This window comes from Doryrhamphus excisus, linkage group LG3 (assembly GCF_037039965.1).
Source record: "Doryrhamphus excisus strain RoL-2023G ecotype Guam linkage group LG3, RoL_Dexc_Guam_v1.1, whole genome shotgun sequence".
Lineage (NCBI taxonomy): Eukaryota > Metazoa > Chordata > Actinopteri > Syngnathiformes > Syngnathidae > Doryrhamphus > Doryrhamphus excisus.
Genome location: NC_136359.1, coordinates 23827727 through 23842698, shown reverse-complemented (window position 1 = coordinate 23842698; position 14972 = coordinate 23827727). Strand labels below are relative to the sequence as shown.

The window sequence follows — 14972 nt, the reverse complement described above, 5'->3', positions numbered from 1 at the left end:
AAAAAAAATTTTTTTTCTCACTTGTAAACCACTTTTATTCATCTTTTATTAAAGAGACCACCGCCTGTGCTGGATACACTGGGTAGAGTCATCTCTGAATCTCCACCTGATCAGTGGGAAGCAAGGTAAGAGATGGCGAAGGTTAGCCAAGCCCGTTCCCACTCATCCCTAGTGCACTGATTGTTTGGCATTTATTGCTGCTTTCAGGTGCGGCATTGCTCTCACTCTGAACAAGTCGTCGCAGTACTTGGACAAATCTCAGGTGACACCGCTCTTCCTCTTCTTTGTTCCTGACGCTCTGAATGACCGCCATGCTGAGGTGCGCCGCTGCATGTTGGACGCAGCCCTCTCGGCTCTCAACACACATGGAAAGGTGTGGATCTCGTCCCGTCATATTCCAATTATAGTTTTCAATGACTTTTCTAACGTAAAATGTTTATGTATTAGGACAATGTCAGCTCCCTCCTGCCGGTGTTTGAGGAGTTTCTGAAGAATGCTCCCCAGGAGGCCAGCTACGACTCTGTTCGTCAAAGCGTTGTCATTCTCATGGGCTCCTTGGCCAAACATCTGGACAAAAGCGATCCTAAAGTCAAACCCATTGTAGCCAAGCTCATCACAGCCCTGTCTACACCATCTCAGCAGGTAAAAAAAAATCTTAAATGTCCCTACTAGATCCCTTTTCTGCCATGTATGAATGTTCGGCTTCAAAGAGTTTCCACCATTTTTCCATCCGTTTGATGGAAATGACCCAGTGGGTCACATCGATTTGGGCGGGCACTTTTGTGGACACGATGGACCAGGACTTGATGATTTGGGGGTTGACTTAAATGAGTTCCACTGTATTTGATCTTAGAAATGGTAGTCATTTTTCTACTGTCAACTTTGATCCTGCAGCCTCCACTCTGAGTTGTAGGCACTAAGATACAAGATTTATCTGCATTTTGGGGGTTCTGTGGTCTTTAAGAAAAGATAAGATATGCCTTTATTCGTCCCTCAGTGGGGAAATTTGCATTGCACAGCAGCACGAGTACAGAATTGGTTAAGCAGTACAAAATACACAATATAGAAAAATAAACAATGTAAACAACCCAAGTATTAACAAAATCAACAGTTTTTCCCCAGAGTTATATACAATACAATATGTAGATAATATGAAACGAGATGAGATATAGGACCAGTCAATAAACTGAGATCTTGCTAGTGCAGGGGTGGGCAAACTACGGCCCGGGGGCCACATCCGGCCCGCTAAGTGTTTGAATACGGCCCCCCCGTTCTTTCCAAAGTATTATCAATTTCGTTATTTGATGTGGTCTGTTGTTTACAAAGTGCTCCTGAAAAAAGGGACACAAGCACATAATAATAATAATGATAATAATCGAGTGGTTATTGCGCAGACCTCACAGCTAGGAGACCGGGGTTCAATTCCACCCTCGGCCATCTCTGTGTGGAGTTTGCATGTTCTCCGCGTGCATGCGTGGGTTTTCTCCGGGTTTCCTCCCACATTCCAAAAACATGCTAGGTTAATTAGCGACTCCAAATTGTCCATAGGTATGAATGTGAGTGTGAATGGTTGTTTGTCTATATGTGCCCTGTGATTGGCTGGCCACCAGTCCAGGGTGTACCCCGCCTCTCGCCCAAAGACAGCTGGGATAGGCTCCAACACCTCTGCAAGGAAAAGCGGTAGAAAATGAATGAATAATAATTATAATAAATTTATTTATACATTTTTAAATAAATGTATTTATAAATGTATAAATAAATGTATTTAATTTATTTAAATTTATATATATAGTCTGGCCCCCCATCAATTTTTTTTAAATCAATGCGGCCCGCGAGTCAAAAACTTTGCCCACCCCTGTGCTAGTGAGTTAATATGATGCATTATGGAAATACTTCACATAGAACTTAGTATATTGCACATGGAGGTTGATCAGATATTGCACAGTGATAGTGATAGTATCTTCGCCAAGCATGGAGGTTATGTTTTGGCCTGCATTTATTTGTTTGTGTTCGAAATAACTTGAAAAGTTCTGAATGGATTTGGAGGAAATTTTCAGGAATTGTCGGAAATGTGATATGGAAGAACTGTTTATATTTTAGAGGTGAATCGCAATATGGGGGGGAACTATGGCGCTATGTTGAGGTCTGCACTGTCCAAGTGCTTGTTTAGTTGTATTATTGATATTACCCTGCTGTAAGGGCAACACATCCACAATTCATAAGAGTAAAAAAAAAAAAAAAAAGATACTTAATCTTTCAATTGATTCCTGGTATGAACCGTAGAGCATTCACCACATGAGCCACTGTATTTTTCACGTTTCTCATGTAGGTCCAAGAGTCCGTGGCTGGCTGTTTACCTCCTTTAGTGCCTGCCATCAAGGAGGACGCTGCGGGAATTGTAAGAAACCTGCTCCAGCTGCTACTAGAGAGTGACAAGTACGCTGAGAGAAAGGGGGCAGCCTATGGTCTGGCGGGCCTGGTCAAAGGTCTTGGGATTCTGGCTCTCAAACAGCAAGAGATCATGGCAACACTGACTGATGCCATCCAGGACAAGAAGAACTTCCGACGGAGGGAAGGTGAGTGATTTTTTTCGCTGCAGATTTCAATTAAGCTTTTGTATGTACTCAAATCGACGGGAGTGTATGTGTGTGAGTGAGAAGGACCCAAGTGGAAGAGTGAGGTCACAGGGAGAAGAGATACAGAAGATGGGGAATTTTAAGTACTTTGGGTCAACAGTTCAGAACAATGGAAATTGTGGAAAAGGAGGTGAAGAAGCGTGTGCAGGCAGGATGGAACGGGTGGAGATGTCAGGCGTGATGTGTGATAGAAGAGTTTCAGCTGAAATGAAAGGAAAGGTATACAAAACTGTGGTGAGACCAGCCATGTTATTTGGTCTAGAGCGGGGGTCTCAAACTCAATTTACCTGGGGCCCACTGGAGCTCGGGACTGGGCAAGGCTGGGCCACATCAGGTCTTCCAAAAAAAAAAAAAACGCATTTATTAAAAACAGAAAAATATACAATCTTTTTCAGTGCTTTTCTACAATAAAAAGCTCTGATAAAACATTCTACTGTTCTCAAATATCTTAATTTTTTTTCTGCACAAAATAAGATGAAAAATAAATAAACAAATCAAGAATAAAGAAAATCAGAGCTAGCGACCTAAACGGTAGCCTTCAAGTTATTTCCTTTAAACTTAAATAGCCAACAACTTACCACTTCCACACGGATAGGGAGGATAACTATTAAGTTATTTAACCTTTAACATGAACATTAATCAAACGTAATAATAATTTTTTCTGGGTACATGATACCATACAGCATCCATATCAAACTTGCGCGGGCCGCACTAACATTACACTTTCATATCAAAGACGGGAGCCTCAAACTAGTGTCCTGCGGGCCACATTTGGCCCACGGGCTGCATGCTTGAGACCCTTGGTCTCGAGACAGTGTTACTGAGGAAAAGACTGGAAGTAGAACTGGAGGTAGCAGAGATAAGAATGCTGAGGTTCACATTGGGAGTGACCAGGATGGATAGGATCAGGAAGGAGTACATCAGAGGGACATTGCATGTTAGAGGCCAGACTTAGATGGTTGGGACATGTCCAGAGGTGTCAACAAAGTGAATTTTCATAGAAATTGTCCCTTTGGCACTAAAATTTGAGTGTGTTTTGGCTTTTCAGGAGCACTTTTTGCTTTTGAGATGCTGTGCAACATGTTGGGAAAGCTGTTTGAGCCTTACGTTGTCCACGTGCTGCCACATCTCCTCCTTTGCTTTGGAGACGGGAATCAATATGTCAGAGAGGTGAGCGACAAGATCACATGCGGTGTTTGCTTTTCACCACCTTAATGATACTAGGTCCTCATTATATTGATCAGAAATGGAACTTGTTTGAATGTGTTTAGAACATTTTCCTGAATTCTACACACAGGCCGCTGATGACTGTGCCAAGGCAGTGATGAGGAACTTGAGTGCTCACGGTGTCAAACTTGTTCTCCCCTCTTTGCTGGTGGCTCTGGAAGAGGAATCATGGCGCACTAAAGCAGGTTTGCATTGACAACACGCAGCTTTTTAAGCCATCATTGTTTTCGCTTTGTATTCAAAATGTTAAACTTTGTCGTCACTCTGCTTTTCCAGGTTCTGTGGAGTTGCTGGGTGCCATGGCCTTCTGTGCCCCCAAGCAGTTATCTTCCTGCCTGCCAAGCATCGTTCCCAAGCTGACAGAGGTTTTGACCGACTCCCACGTGAAGGTGCAGAAGGCTGGTCAGCAAGCTCTAAGACTAATTGGCTCTGTCATCCGTAATCCAGAAATTCTTGGTAAGAATTGGAAGAATCTGTGTGCTATGTACACTAGTTTTTAGTTTGTTTATTTAACTAATAACTTATAATAACTTTTTTTTTTACTTTATTTAACTAATAATAATGAAACATAGTAGTGATTAATATGTTTGTGAGGCATCAGTGTAGTGGCATTGCTGTCCAATAGTAAGAAGGTCACACCAAACAGGTTGCCAACTGTATTCCGTCTAGTGGAAATTGTTCTGTGTTTCAGTATGTAATAGAATACCTCATTAATATTTCTCGATATTCCTCCAAAGCTATAACACCCATCTTGCTGGACGCACTAACTGATCCGTCTAGAAGGACCCAGACGTGTCTTCAAACCCTTCTGGACACTAAGTTTGTACACTTCATCGATGCTCCTTCCCTGGCCCTGATCATGCCCATTGTACAGAGAGCCTTCCAGGATCGTTCCACCGACACTCGAAAGATGGCTGCTCAGATCATTGGCAACATGTACTCCCTTACTGATCAGAAGGTACTCTTAGTGTAGAAGATATTATTAGGCACCCCTGGATCTATAATCTATACACAGGGATTCATGTTGTGTGATAGGACTTGTCACCATACCTGCCTAGTGTCATCCCTGGACTGAAGACTTCCCTATTGGATCCAGTGCCTGAGGTGGGGTTTTTTTTTTTTGTCTGCCAAATGGTGCTGAAGTTGGTACCTTTTTGTTTATGAAGTTTGTGAGGCTGACGCTGTGTCTGTCCAGGTACGTACAGTGTCAGCCAAAGCCCTGGGTGCCATGGTGAAGGGAATGGGTGAATCCTGCTTTGATGACCTGCTGCCGTGGCTCATGGAGACGCTGGCCTCTGAGCAGAGCTCTGTAGATCGCTCAGGAGCAGCCCAAGGTCAGCTACAGTCATCGTTTGCGCTTGTTGGTTGTACGCAAAGTGAATGAAATGACTAAATGTTATTGCTGGTGTATTTAGGACTGGCTGAGGTTATGGCCGGGCTTGGAGTGGAGAAGCTGGATAAACTGATGCCAGATGTGGTGCAAACTGCTAGTAAGGTGGATATAGCCTCCCACGTGAGAGATGGCTACATCATGATGTTCATCTACCTGCCTCTGACATTTGGAGACAAGTTTACTCCCTACGTCGGGCCCATCATCCCCTGTATCCTCAAGGTAAAGAGTGTCTCCCCCTTTTCCACCAATGGTTTGGATCAGGGGTCTCAAACTCAATTTACCTGGGGGCCACTGGAGCTAGGGTCTGGGCCGCATCAGGTTTTCCAAAAAACGCATTTATTAAAAACAGAAAAATGAATAAACTTTGCTTTGGTTCCGATTTTCTACAAGAAAAGCTTTGATAAAACATTCCACTGTTCTCAAATATCTTAATTTTTATTTTTCTACACAAAATAAGATGAAAAATAAATAAACAAATCAAGAATAAAGAAAATCAATCAGTAATAAATAAATAAATATAATTATCATAATAAAACGGCAAATAATAAAAACTTAATAAACCACATATAGTTGGTGGGTAGACAAATTATTTTTTTCCAACTTAAATAGCCAAAAACGTACCACTTCCACACGGATAGGGAGGATAACTATTAACAGTTATTTAACCTTTAACATGAACATTAATCAAACGTAATAATTTTTTCTGGGTACATGATACCATACAGCATCCATATCAAACTTGTACGGGCCGCACTAACATTAAACTTTCATATCAAGGCGGGGGCCTCAAACTAGTGTCCTGCGGGCCACATTTGGCCCGCGGGCCGCATGTTTGAGACCCATGGTTTAGATCATCTCATGAGGGTCTGTTACACACTTCCTTATGGTCGACCACGGCTGTAGCTTTACCGTTAGCCTGTTAGCATTAGCATTCAATTTCATTCGGCTTTTGCAACTAAACTAATGGTGTGCTATTGGCTACTGTTATAGCATGTAACATACAAATTGGTTAATATTTGATATGTTTACCTTAATTTGACCTATTTACTGCATACTCCGTGTTTAACATGCTGAGAACCTGTACTGCTTATCATCACTGTCTGTATATAATATGTGGTATTTGCATATTTACTACTTTTCTAATCCACCAGGCTTTGGCTGATGAAAATGAGTACGTGAGAGACACTGCTCTGCGAGCTGGCCAGCGCATCATTAGCATGTATGCAGAAACCGCCATAGCGCTCCTGCTTCCTGAACTGGAGCAGGGGCTGTTTGATGACCTCTGGAGAATCAGGTCAGACTTCAAATTTTACAGTCATGAGGAGATTGTGGCCCTTACAATATGTTCAACTGCTGTTTTGTTGCATTGCAGGTTCAGCTCAGTCCAGCTGCTTGGAGATCTGCTCTTCCATATTTCTGGAGTGACAGGGAAAATGACTACAGAGACTGCATCTGAGGATGACAACTTTGGAACTGCTGCTTCAAATAAAGTAAGAACATGTAATTACATTGAGTTAATAGTAGTAAGGAGTAATGTAGTGTGTTTTGGATCTGTTGGTTTTGAAACCAGGGATTTTCACAGTACTCTTGTGGTTGCAAGCGTCCGGCATGACTGTAGATAAATGCAAAACACAAATAAATTCAAAACTAGCTACATTTTGACTGGCGTGACGTATTACTGCTTGTGACCCTCACCTGTTTGGTGACAAGGGTTCCTTTTCGTGATGGGCGGATCGAGCCAAAGCGCAAAATCGCATCGATATCAAAGTTGAGATCCGTATCGGATCACTACTAGCGTGATGAGATCGATATTTGTACTTCTCTTTGTTTATTTTCCACAAATAATGCCTTCTTTGTGTTGCAATTAATGGCACATTGTTTTTATTTTGTTGATACTGTTACATTGTCTTTTTATTGTATTATATCGTTCACTAATAAGTTTGATAAGCCTAAAAATTAACATTTTATTCCTGTGTTTTATTCTGGTTATCATCACAACCAAATGTACTAAAAAGTATCCACACCCACAATGTTGACCCTTTTTACTTGGTATTAAATCAATACAAACAATTGCAGTATCGCCCAACCCCCAGTTTCTGTAGTTAAATAGACTTGAGACAAACGTGACACCCAGAGGATAAATTAATGTACTGTAAAATACCTACATGTATGCCTGTCTATTAATTCTAGCTGTATCTCTAAAATGAGATGTGCAACATTTTTCATCAATAAAGACAACACAAATAAAAAAACAGGATTTAATATGAAAGAAGGCAAATTATGAAGGGAACAGGGCACTCAAGCATGAGTTGAAGGCACCGGTGTTACAACACAAACTATTTGAGGCACCTGACAGGATGTTGTGAAAGTGGTGAAGCATATGCAAAAGTAGAAAAATAAAATAAGTGCAAAAATGCGAATAAATTACATTAAGTGGCAGCATTTTACACCCTCATAATGCTGCAAGGAGAAAAAAAAATCACATTTAGACACTTTTCAAGATGAGAGATGTAGTGACTTATAGAGTAATAGAATAATTTAAAAATACAAAAGCCATTGAAAACTGTAGTTACCCCTGGAGTCCATCAGATGGCAACAAATAGCTGGAAAATGACAATACAATCCAATACAATGTTTGATTTTGAAAACACCTCAGGTACTGTGCAGTATAGATGTTCGGTGAACAAATAGGGGTTGTTTTCGAACTGAAGAATTATTATTACTGTAAACGTTCTAATTTGTTTACACCCCTGGATTAGGTTGTTCATGTTAAAATTAGACTTTGTTAGACTTTGAAAACACCTGGATTAGGTTGTTCATGTAAAAGTTAGACAAAGTTAGACTTTGAAAACCCCTGGATTACGTTGTTCATGTTAAAGTTAGACTTTGAAAACCCCTGGATTGTGTTGTTCATGTAAAAGTTAGACAAAGTTAGACTTTGAAAACCCCTGGATTAGGTTGTTCATGTAAAAGTTAGACAAAGTTAGACTTTGAAAACCCCTGGATTAGGTTGTTCATGTTAAAGTTAGACTTTGTTAGACTTTGAAAACCCCTGGATTAGGTTGTTCATGTAAAAGTTAGACAAAGTTAGACTTTGAAAACCCCTGGATTACGTTGTTCATGTTAAAGTTAGACTTTGTTAGACTTTGAAAACCCCTGGATTAGGTTGTTCATGTTAAAGTTAGACTTTGAAAACCCTTGGATTAGGTTGTTCATATAAAAGTTAGACAAGGTTAGACTTTGAAAACCCCTGGATTAGGTTGTTCATGTTAAAGTTAGACTTTGAAAACCCCTGGATTGGGTTGTTCATGTTAAAGTTAGACAAAGTTAGACTTTGAAAACCCCTGGATTGGGTTGTTCATGTAAAAAGTTAGACAAGTTACCCCCCACGCGCACATTCAAAATTCACCAAAACAGAATGGCATGTTAAGACATATTAAAACTATGAAATGTGTATGAGAAGATAGACATGTTTAACATACAGTAATCATTGGTTTGTTCCAGACCCGATAGTAGGATTCCTTATTCATTACTATTCAATATTTAACATTAGAGCCTATTAGACATGAAATAACACCCCTATGGTCTCATTTACACTCAAATCACCCACTGTAGTAGGCATAATGAGAAAAAATAAGACAGGATTCACACTCACGAATAGGTGCTCAACCACAAAAGAAAGTAATTACGTAATTAATGTTGTTTAACAGAGAGCGAAGCCATGAAATTCAAATCATGAAGGCTTGATTGATAACTAATGTATTGAATCAGATTCTTTGTATATAATGTTTTTTAAATGTTAGACAGCAAATTATTTGCTCAAATTGTTACATTTTGCAACTTAAAACTTGCAGTAATACCAATAATGGCAATGTACAACTGTTTGGGATTTTTACACGTCTGTGTTTGTAAGATTAAGATATGCCTTTATTCGTCCCTCAGTGGGGAAATATGTTGGTGTTATGGGGTTGACAGGTCGGGGGTATGGGATCGTTATTTTGTTGACTTCCAATGTTCTAATGACTCCCAACTTTAATCATGCCTTTCATAGGCTATCATTTCAGCTCTTGGTGGTGAGCGGCGTAACCGTGTCCTGTCTGGACTCTACATGGGCCGTTCAGACACCCAGCTGGTGGTCCGCCAGGCATCTCTTCACGTGTGGAAGATAGTGGTGTCCAACACACCCCGAACCCTTCGGGAAATCCTCCCAACCCTCTTTACGCTCCTGCTGGGCTTTTTGGCCTCCACCTGCCCTGACAAGAGAACAGTACTTATTTTTTAATATATTTCTTTCTTTAGAAATGTTTTATTTTGACACGGTGCCTTTTTGTGTGATTACAGATTGCTGCCCGGACACTGGGTGATCTGGTGAGAAAGCTGGGGGAGAAGATTCTCCCAGAGATCATTCCCATCCTTGAAGAGGGTCTACGCTCTGACAAGAGCGACGAGAGGCAGGGTGTCTGCATCGGCCTCAGTGAGATCATGAAGTCCACCAGCAAAGATGCGGTCAGTCATCCGGAGCTGAAACACAAAAAAAACAATGCATCTCGATATAAAACTGTACACATGATTAGATTAGATTAGATTAGATTCAACTTTATTGTTATTGCTCATGTCACTGGTACAGGGCAACAAAATGCAGTTAGCATCCAGCCAGAAGTCCGGTTTTCTAAGTACCTTAGTAGTAAGTAAATGTAGACAAAAATGGACAGATCTATGTAAAAAACTTTAACAGGCTATGACTATAATACAGTGAGGATATGTACAGGGATATGAATGACTATAATATGGCTATTGTAGATTATACAGATTATAAACAGTATGGATGTGACAATATATAATAACAGTAATATGTACAGTATTGCAATGAAGTGACTAGAGCAGGGGTGGGCAAACTTTTTGACTCGCGGGCCGCATTGATATGACAAAATTTACGGGGGGGGGGGGCAGACTATATATTTTACACGTAACAGTCCACCTGGTATTATTGTATCTGTAAAATTGTCATGCAATCTGCTATTATTATTTATTATTTTATATTTATATTTAAATATTTTAAAAATAATAAAATATTATAATAATTACAATAAAATTAAAATAATTATTATTATGTAAAATATGCAAATATAACAATATTATATATAATTAATATAATAATTAGCATTAATATAATAATTATAATAATCATAATAGTTCTAATAATAATTATAACAATCTAATAATAATATAATAATAATAATTATTATTATTATTAGTTTTTTACATAGATCTGTCCATTTTGCTTGTGTCCCTTTTTTCAGGAGCACTTTGTAAACAACAGACCATGTCAAAAAACTAAATTGATAAAACCATCAAAAGGTTGGCTCAGGCCATGATGCCAGGTTGTATGTTGAGTTTAAATGAAATACTTTGGAAAGATTGGGCGGGCCGTATTCAAACACTTGGTGGGCCGGATGTGGCCCCCGGGCCGTAGTTTGCCCACCCCTGGACTAGAGTATGGTTATTGCAGATTATACAAATTATTAACAGTATGATCTATGAATGCAACAAGATATTACAGTAATATGTACAATAGTGCAATATGTACAATAGTGCAATGAAGTGATGGGGGGGGCATAGATCAACGGGGGGGATGTAAGTAGTGGAAGGGGGTGGGCAATGGGGGGCAGAGTTCAACAAGGAGACAGCTGTTGGGGAAAAAGCTGTTCCAGAACCTGGTGGTTCTTGTCCGTAAACTCCTATAGCGCCTCCCTGAGGGTAGGAGGGCAAGTATGAGTGGTAGTATGAGTGACATGAGAGATAATGTCATTTTCTGTCAATAGGTGCTGGTTTTCTCCGAGTCTCTGGTGCCCACCGTGCGGAAAGCTCTGTGTGACCCGCTGGAGGAAGTACGACAGGACGCAGCCAAAACATTTGAGCAGCTCCATGTTACCATTGGTCACCAGGCGCTGGATGACATCCTGCCAACTCTTCTCAAGCAACTGGTGACTTACTACTAATGTCAACATGCTAACTATAACTATAACTTATGAGCTGTGCTTACATGTATTTACCCAGGACGACGAGGAGACTGCAGAGTTTGCTTTGGATGGCCTGAAACAAGTCATGGCTGTGAAAAGTCGATCTGTGCTGCCGTATTTGGTGCCAAAGGTTGCCATTCATAATTACTTTTTCCATATATTATGTTTTTGTTAACACAGTGGAACCTTACTGTAACTTCCTCATTTTTGCTACGCAGCATCTGCTTACATAACAGTAAGCAGACCTGCAAACGTGTACCCATTTTTTTTATACCCCCCATGCATTATGACCCTGCTGTTCTCCACAATGGCTTGCTCCTCCCATTGCAAACCCTCCTGCTTAGTGTGATGTGCACTGCCAAAAAATACTGGTTGACGTGTAGAACATTTTTTCCTGTGTGTGGATGAAAGCTTTTTGTCATTTTAGTCGACACACAACAAAATTACCACGGCGGTTCTATTAGATAACGCAAAAGTATATGAAAACTCAATATAATAACTCAATATGCGCAAATGAAGGAAAACCATTTGTGAAAACAAACTGTGTTCAGGCCAAAGTCACAAGTAAACATGGCTACTTTTGATTTTGGTTATTTAAGTAACTTATGCCAATATAAGTCACTGCTATTATTAATTTTTTAAGTGACCTGTAACTGATCCAAATTGTGTTCTCTCAGCTAACGGCTCCTCCTGTGAACACGCGTGTGTTGGCCTTCTTGTCAGCTGTTGCCGGTGATGCTCTGACTCGCCACCTCGGTGTTATTTTGCCTGCCATTCTTTCCTCTCTTAAAGGAAAATTAGGAACAGAGGATGAAGCTCAGGTAACACTCCACACCATCCGAGCTATTGATGTCGTTGTGAGTGTTTTTGTTGTACCGTTTGTTTATTTTTGCTTTGCATTAGGAATTATGCAATTGTCAAACGGTGATCCTGTCTGTGGATGATGATGTGGGCCAGCGCATCATCATCGATGATTTACTGGAGGCCACACGAAGCGCCGACCCTGGGCTCAGACAGGCTGCCGCCACCATCCTCAACGGCTATTTTGCCCGCACACGTCTGGACTACAGCGCCCATACCCGCAACCTGCTCTCGGGCCTCATCCGTCTCCTCAATGACCCCAACACAGAAATCCTGTCCCAGAGCTGGGACACAATCAACTCCATCACGAAGGTGCCTTCATTTTGCTTTCTAAATGTTGTACTTGTGGAAATGCTAATCCTCCACAACCAACTACTTTGTTTGTTTTTCTTCAAATAGCGACTGGATGCTAGCAGCCAGCTGGCTCTTATTGATGACCTTCATCGAGACATTCGATCAGCTGCCGCTGATGTAAAAGGTCAACAGCTGCCTGGTTTCTGCCTGCCCAAAAAGGTAAGACGGTTTCTCCCTGTGCTAGAAACTGATATAAAATATGATAAAATATGATACATAACCAAATGGTGTGTTTGTGTGTGTGCGACCACATGTCTTTTCTGCACATTCTAAACAGAAAATAAATAACAAATAACCAGATAACAGAATAACAGACAGAAATGTGGAAATAACAGATGTGGAGAATGTGGAGCCAACAATGGGATAATAATTGAACATGAAAAATGAAAAAGCCACAATGGAAAAGTTTAAATGTTAACAGAAAAAAGTTGTTGAAAAGTCGTAATTGAATGAGAATAACATAATATTATTGGGAAAAATAGTGTCTTTTTAGTAGCAAAGTTGAAATAAAGAAAAATGTATTATTGTTATTATGAGAAACAAATACAACAATGAATAAAGTTGTAATTTGGGGGGAATTAGATTGTGGAAAGAGTTATAATTTTACAAAAAAAAGCCAAAATATTATGGGAATAAAGTCATAATGTTATGAGAAGAAAATGGACAATACAACCATAATTTTGAGAATGAATTCATAATATTACTTTAAAACATCCACATTCTAACAAGAAAAAAGACAATTTTACGAAAACAAGCTTGTAATATTATGAGGACAAATGTCGTTTTAGTAGTATCGTATTATAATAAGTTTTTTTTTTTTACCTGTGTCATAAAGATTGTTTTTTGTTTATATATATAAAATATCAAAGTGGCCCTTACATCCTTTCATTTTTATGGCCCTCGGTTAAAAAAAGGATATCTCAACCAATCACAATGAACTGCTTCTGTTAGTGACTGTAGATGTTATCCTTTTTGTTGTCAGGGTGTTACTTGCATCCTGCCTGTCCTGAGAGAAGGGGTCTTAACTGGTAGTCCCGAGCAGAAAGAAGAAGCAGCCAAAGCTTTGGGAGGGGTCATCCGACTGACATCCCCCGAGGCCCTGAGGCCCTCCGTGGTCAACATCACTGGACCGCTCATTCGTATTTTGGGTGACCGCTTTGCTTGGACCGTGAAGACGGCGCTGTTGGAGACTCTAACCCTGCTGCTGGCGAAGGTCTTTTGGATGATTCTTTGCCTGCAAAAAAAACACGAGCTTCACGCTAACCTTTGCTGTCCCGTCGTGCAGGTCGGCATCGCCCTAAAGCCCTTCCTGCCACAGCTGCAGACCACCTTCCTGAAGGCTCTGCAGGACTCGAGCCGTGCTGTGAGGTTGAGGGCCGCTGAAGCTCTGGGGCAGCTGGTTTCCATCCACACAAAGGTGGACCCCCTCTTTACGGAGCAGCTGTCTGCTATTCGCAATGCAGAGGACTCCGGAGTGAGGTGTGTACTTATTACTTTAAATTATTTTCCAAATTTGAATTATTAAACTGGAAAATCTTTGGGTGTTGGAAAGATGTAAGCTCAAAGTCCAATCATATGATGTCAAAAGACCGAAATACAGTAACTATTCTTACCACGAGATAGAGCACGACAATAAACGACCAGATGCACAGCAAGTATGGGGTGTTCAAGGACCGTAAAACAGAAATCTCAACGCTTGATAGTCAAAACATTATATGTGAAGCGTAAATACATAGTCGGTGGTACATGTATGCTGTACATTTTACCTGTTTTTAAATGACAAATTTCATGTGAAAGAGATGTATTCTCTGGAAAATACTATATATATATTTTTTTAACAAAACCACAAATATGCGGGCTATGAATTGATTGAGTTTATTTGATCAGGTGAGACTGTAATTGAGAAATTTGACACCAGGTGGCGCTCACGCACTTGTAGTGCTAGTGGGTACAAATACATTTGACTTTGATTAAACTGGATCAAGATACTGAACCCACCAGTTGCTTCTGGTGCTATGTCATCAATTATTAATTATTATATATGTAAAAACAATGAGTACAGTAGCTGCCCTTCATTTGTAAAATAATGGCGTTGAATAAAAATGTTTTTTCAATCTGCGAACCCTTCTACTAGTTTGACGTTGACATTTTCCTCAGATTTTGGATCAATATTTGTAATAAAGGTGACCGTAATAGATTCTAATTACCCTCCCCTCAATAGGAAAAAACCCTAAATATGTCTCATACACTTATTAATGTATAAATCTATAAATGTAGTTATAATGTTGCATTATGGAATATGTATATGTGTTAAACGATGCCAAAGTTTCTGATAATGAGGCTTAAGTATTTGGAAGTGAGCCCTGAAAGAAGTTTGGGGTGGCTGTAAACCAGGGGTCTCAAACTCTATTTACTTGGAGGGCCACTGGAGCTAGGGTCTGGGCGAGACTGGGCCGCCACAGGTTTTCCAAAAAAAAAACA

At 40.2% G+C, this 14972-nt stretch overlaps 1 protein-coding gene across 1 annotated transcript in view; it reads left to right on the top strand.

Annotated features, from left to right (window-relative positions):
* gcn1 (GCN1 activator of EIF2AK4) overlaps positions 1–14972 on the top strand; it is a 36080-nt gene that overhangs the window by 15854 nt on the left and 5254 nt on the right. The window contains exons 29-50 of the mRNA XM_058069863.2: positions 55–125; positions 208–373; positions 448–642; positions 2330–2576; positions 3685–3806; positions 3934–4048; positions 4140–4319; positions 4601–4821; positions 4899–4967; positions 5059–5197; positions 5279–5475; positions 6408–6550; positions 6629–6746; positions 9308–9523; positions 9598–9762; positions 11079–11240; positions 11314–11406; positions 11954–12097; positions 12180–12449; positions 12537–12650; positions 13474–13704; positions 13777–13970. Of these exons, the coding sequence (XP_057925846.2) occupies positions 55–125; positions 208–373; positions 448–642; positions 2330–2576; positions 3685–3806; positions 3934–4048; positions 4140–4319; positions 4601–4821; positions 4899–4967; positions 5059–5197; positions 5279–5475; positions 6408–6550; positions 6629–6746; positions 9308–9523; positions 9598–9762; positions 11079–11240; positions 11314–11406; positions 11954–12097; positions 12180–12449; positions 12537–12650; positions 13474–13704; positions 13777–13970 (3572 nt within the window). The remainder of the gene's footprint in view (positions 1–54; positions 126–207; positions 374–447; positions 643–2329; positions 2577–3684; positions 3807–3933; positions 4049–4139; positions 4320–4600; positions 4822–4898; positions 4968–5058; positions 5198–5278; positions 5476–6407; positions 6551–6628; positions 6747–9307; positions 9524–9597; positions 9763–11078; positions 11241–11313; positions 11407–11953; positions 12098–12179; positions 12450–12536; positions 12651–13473; positions 13705–13776; positions 13971–14972) is intronic.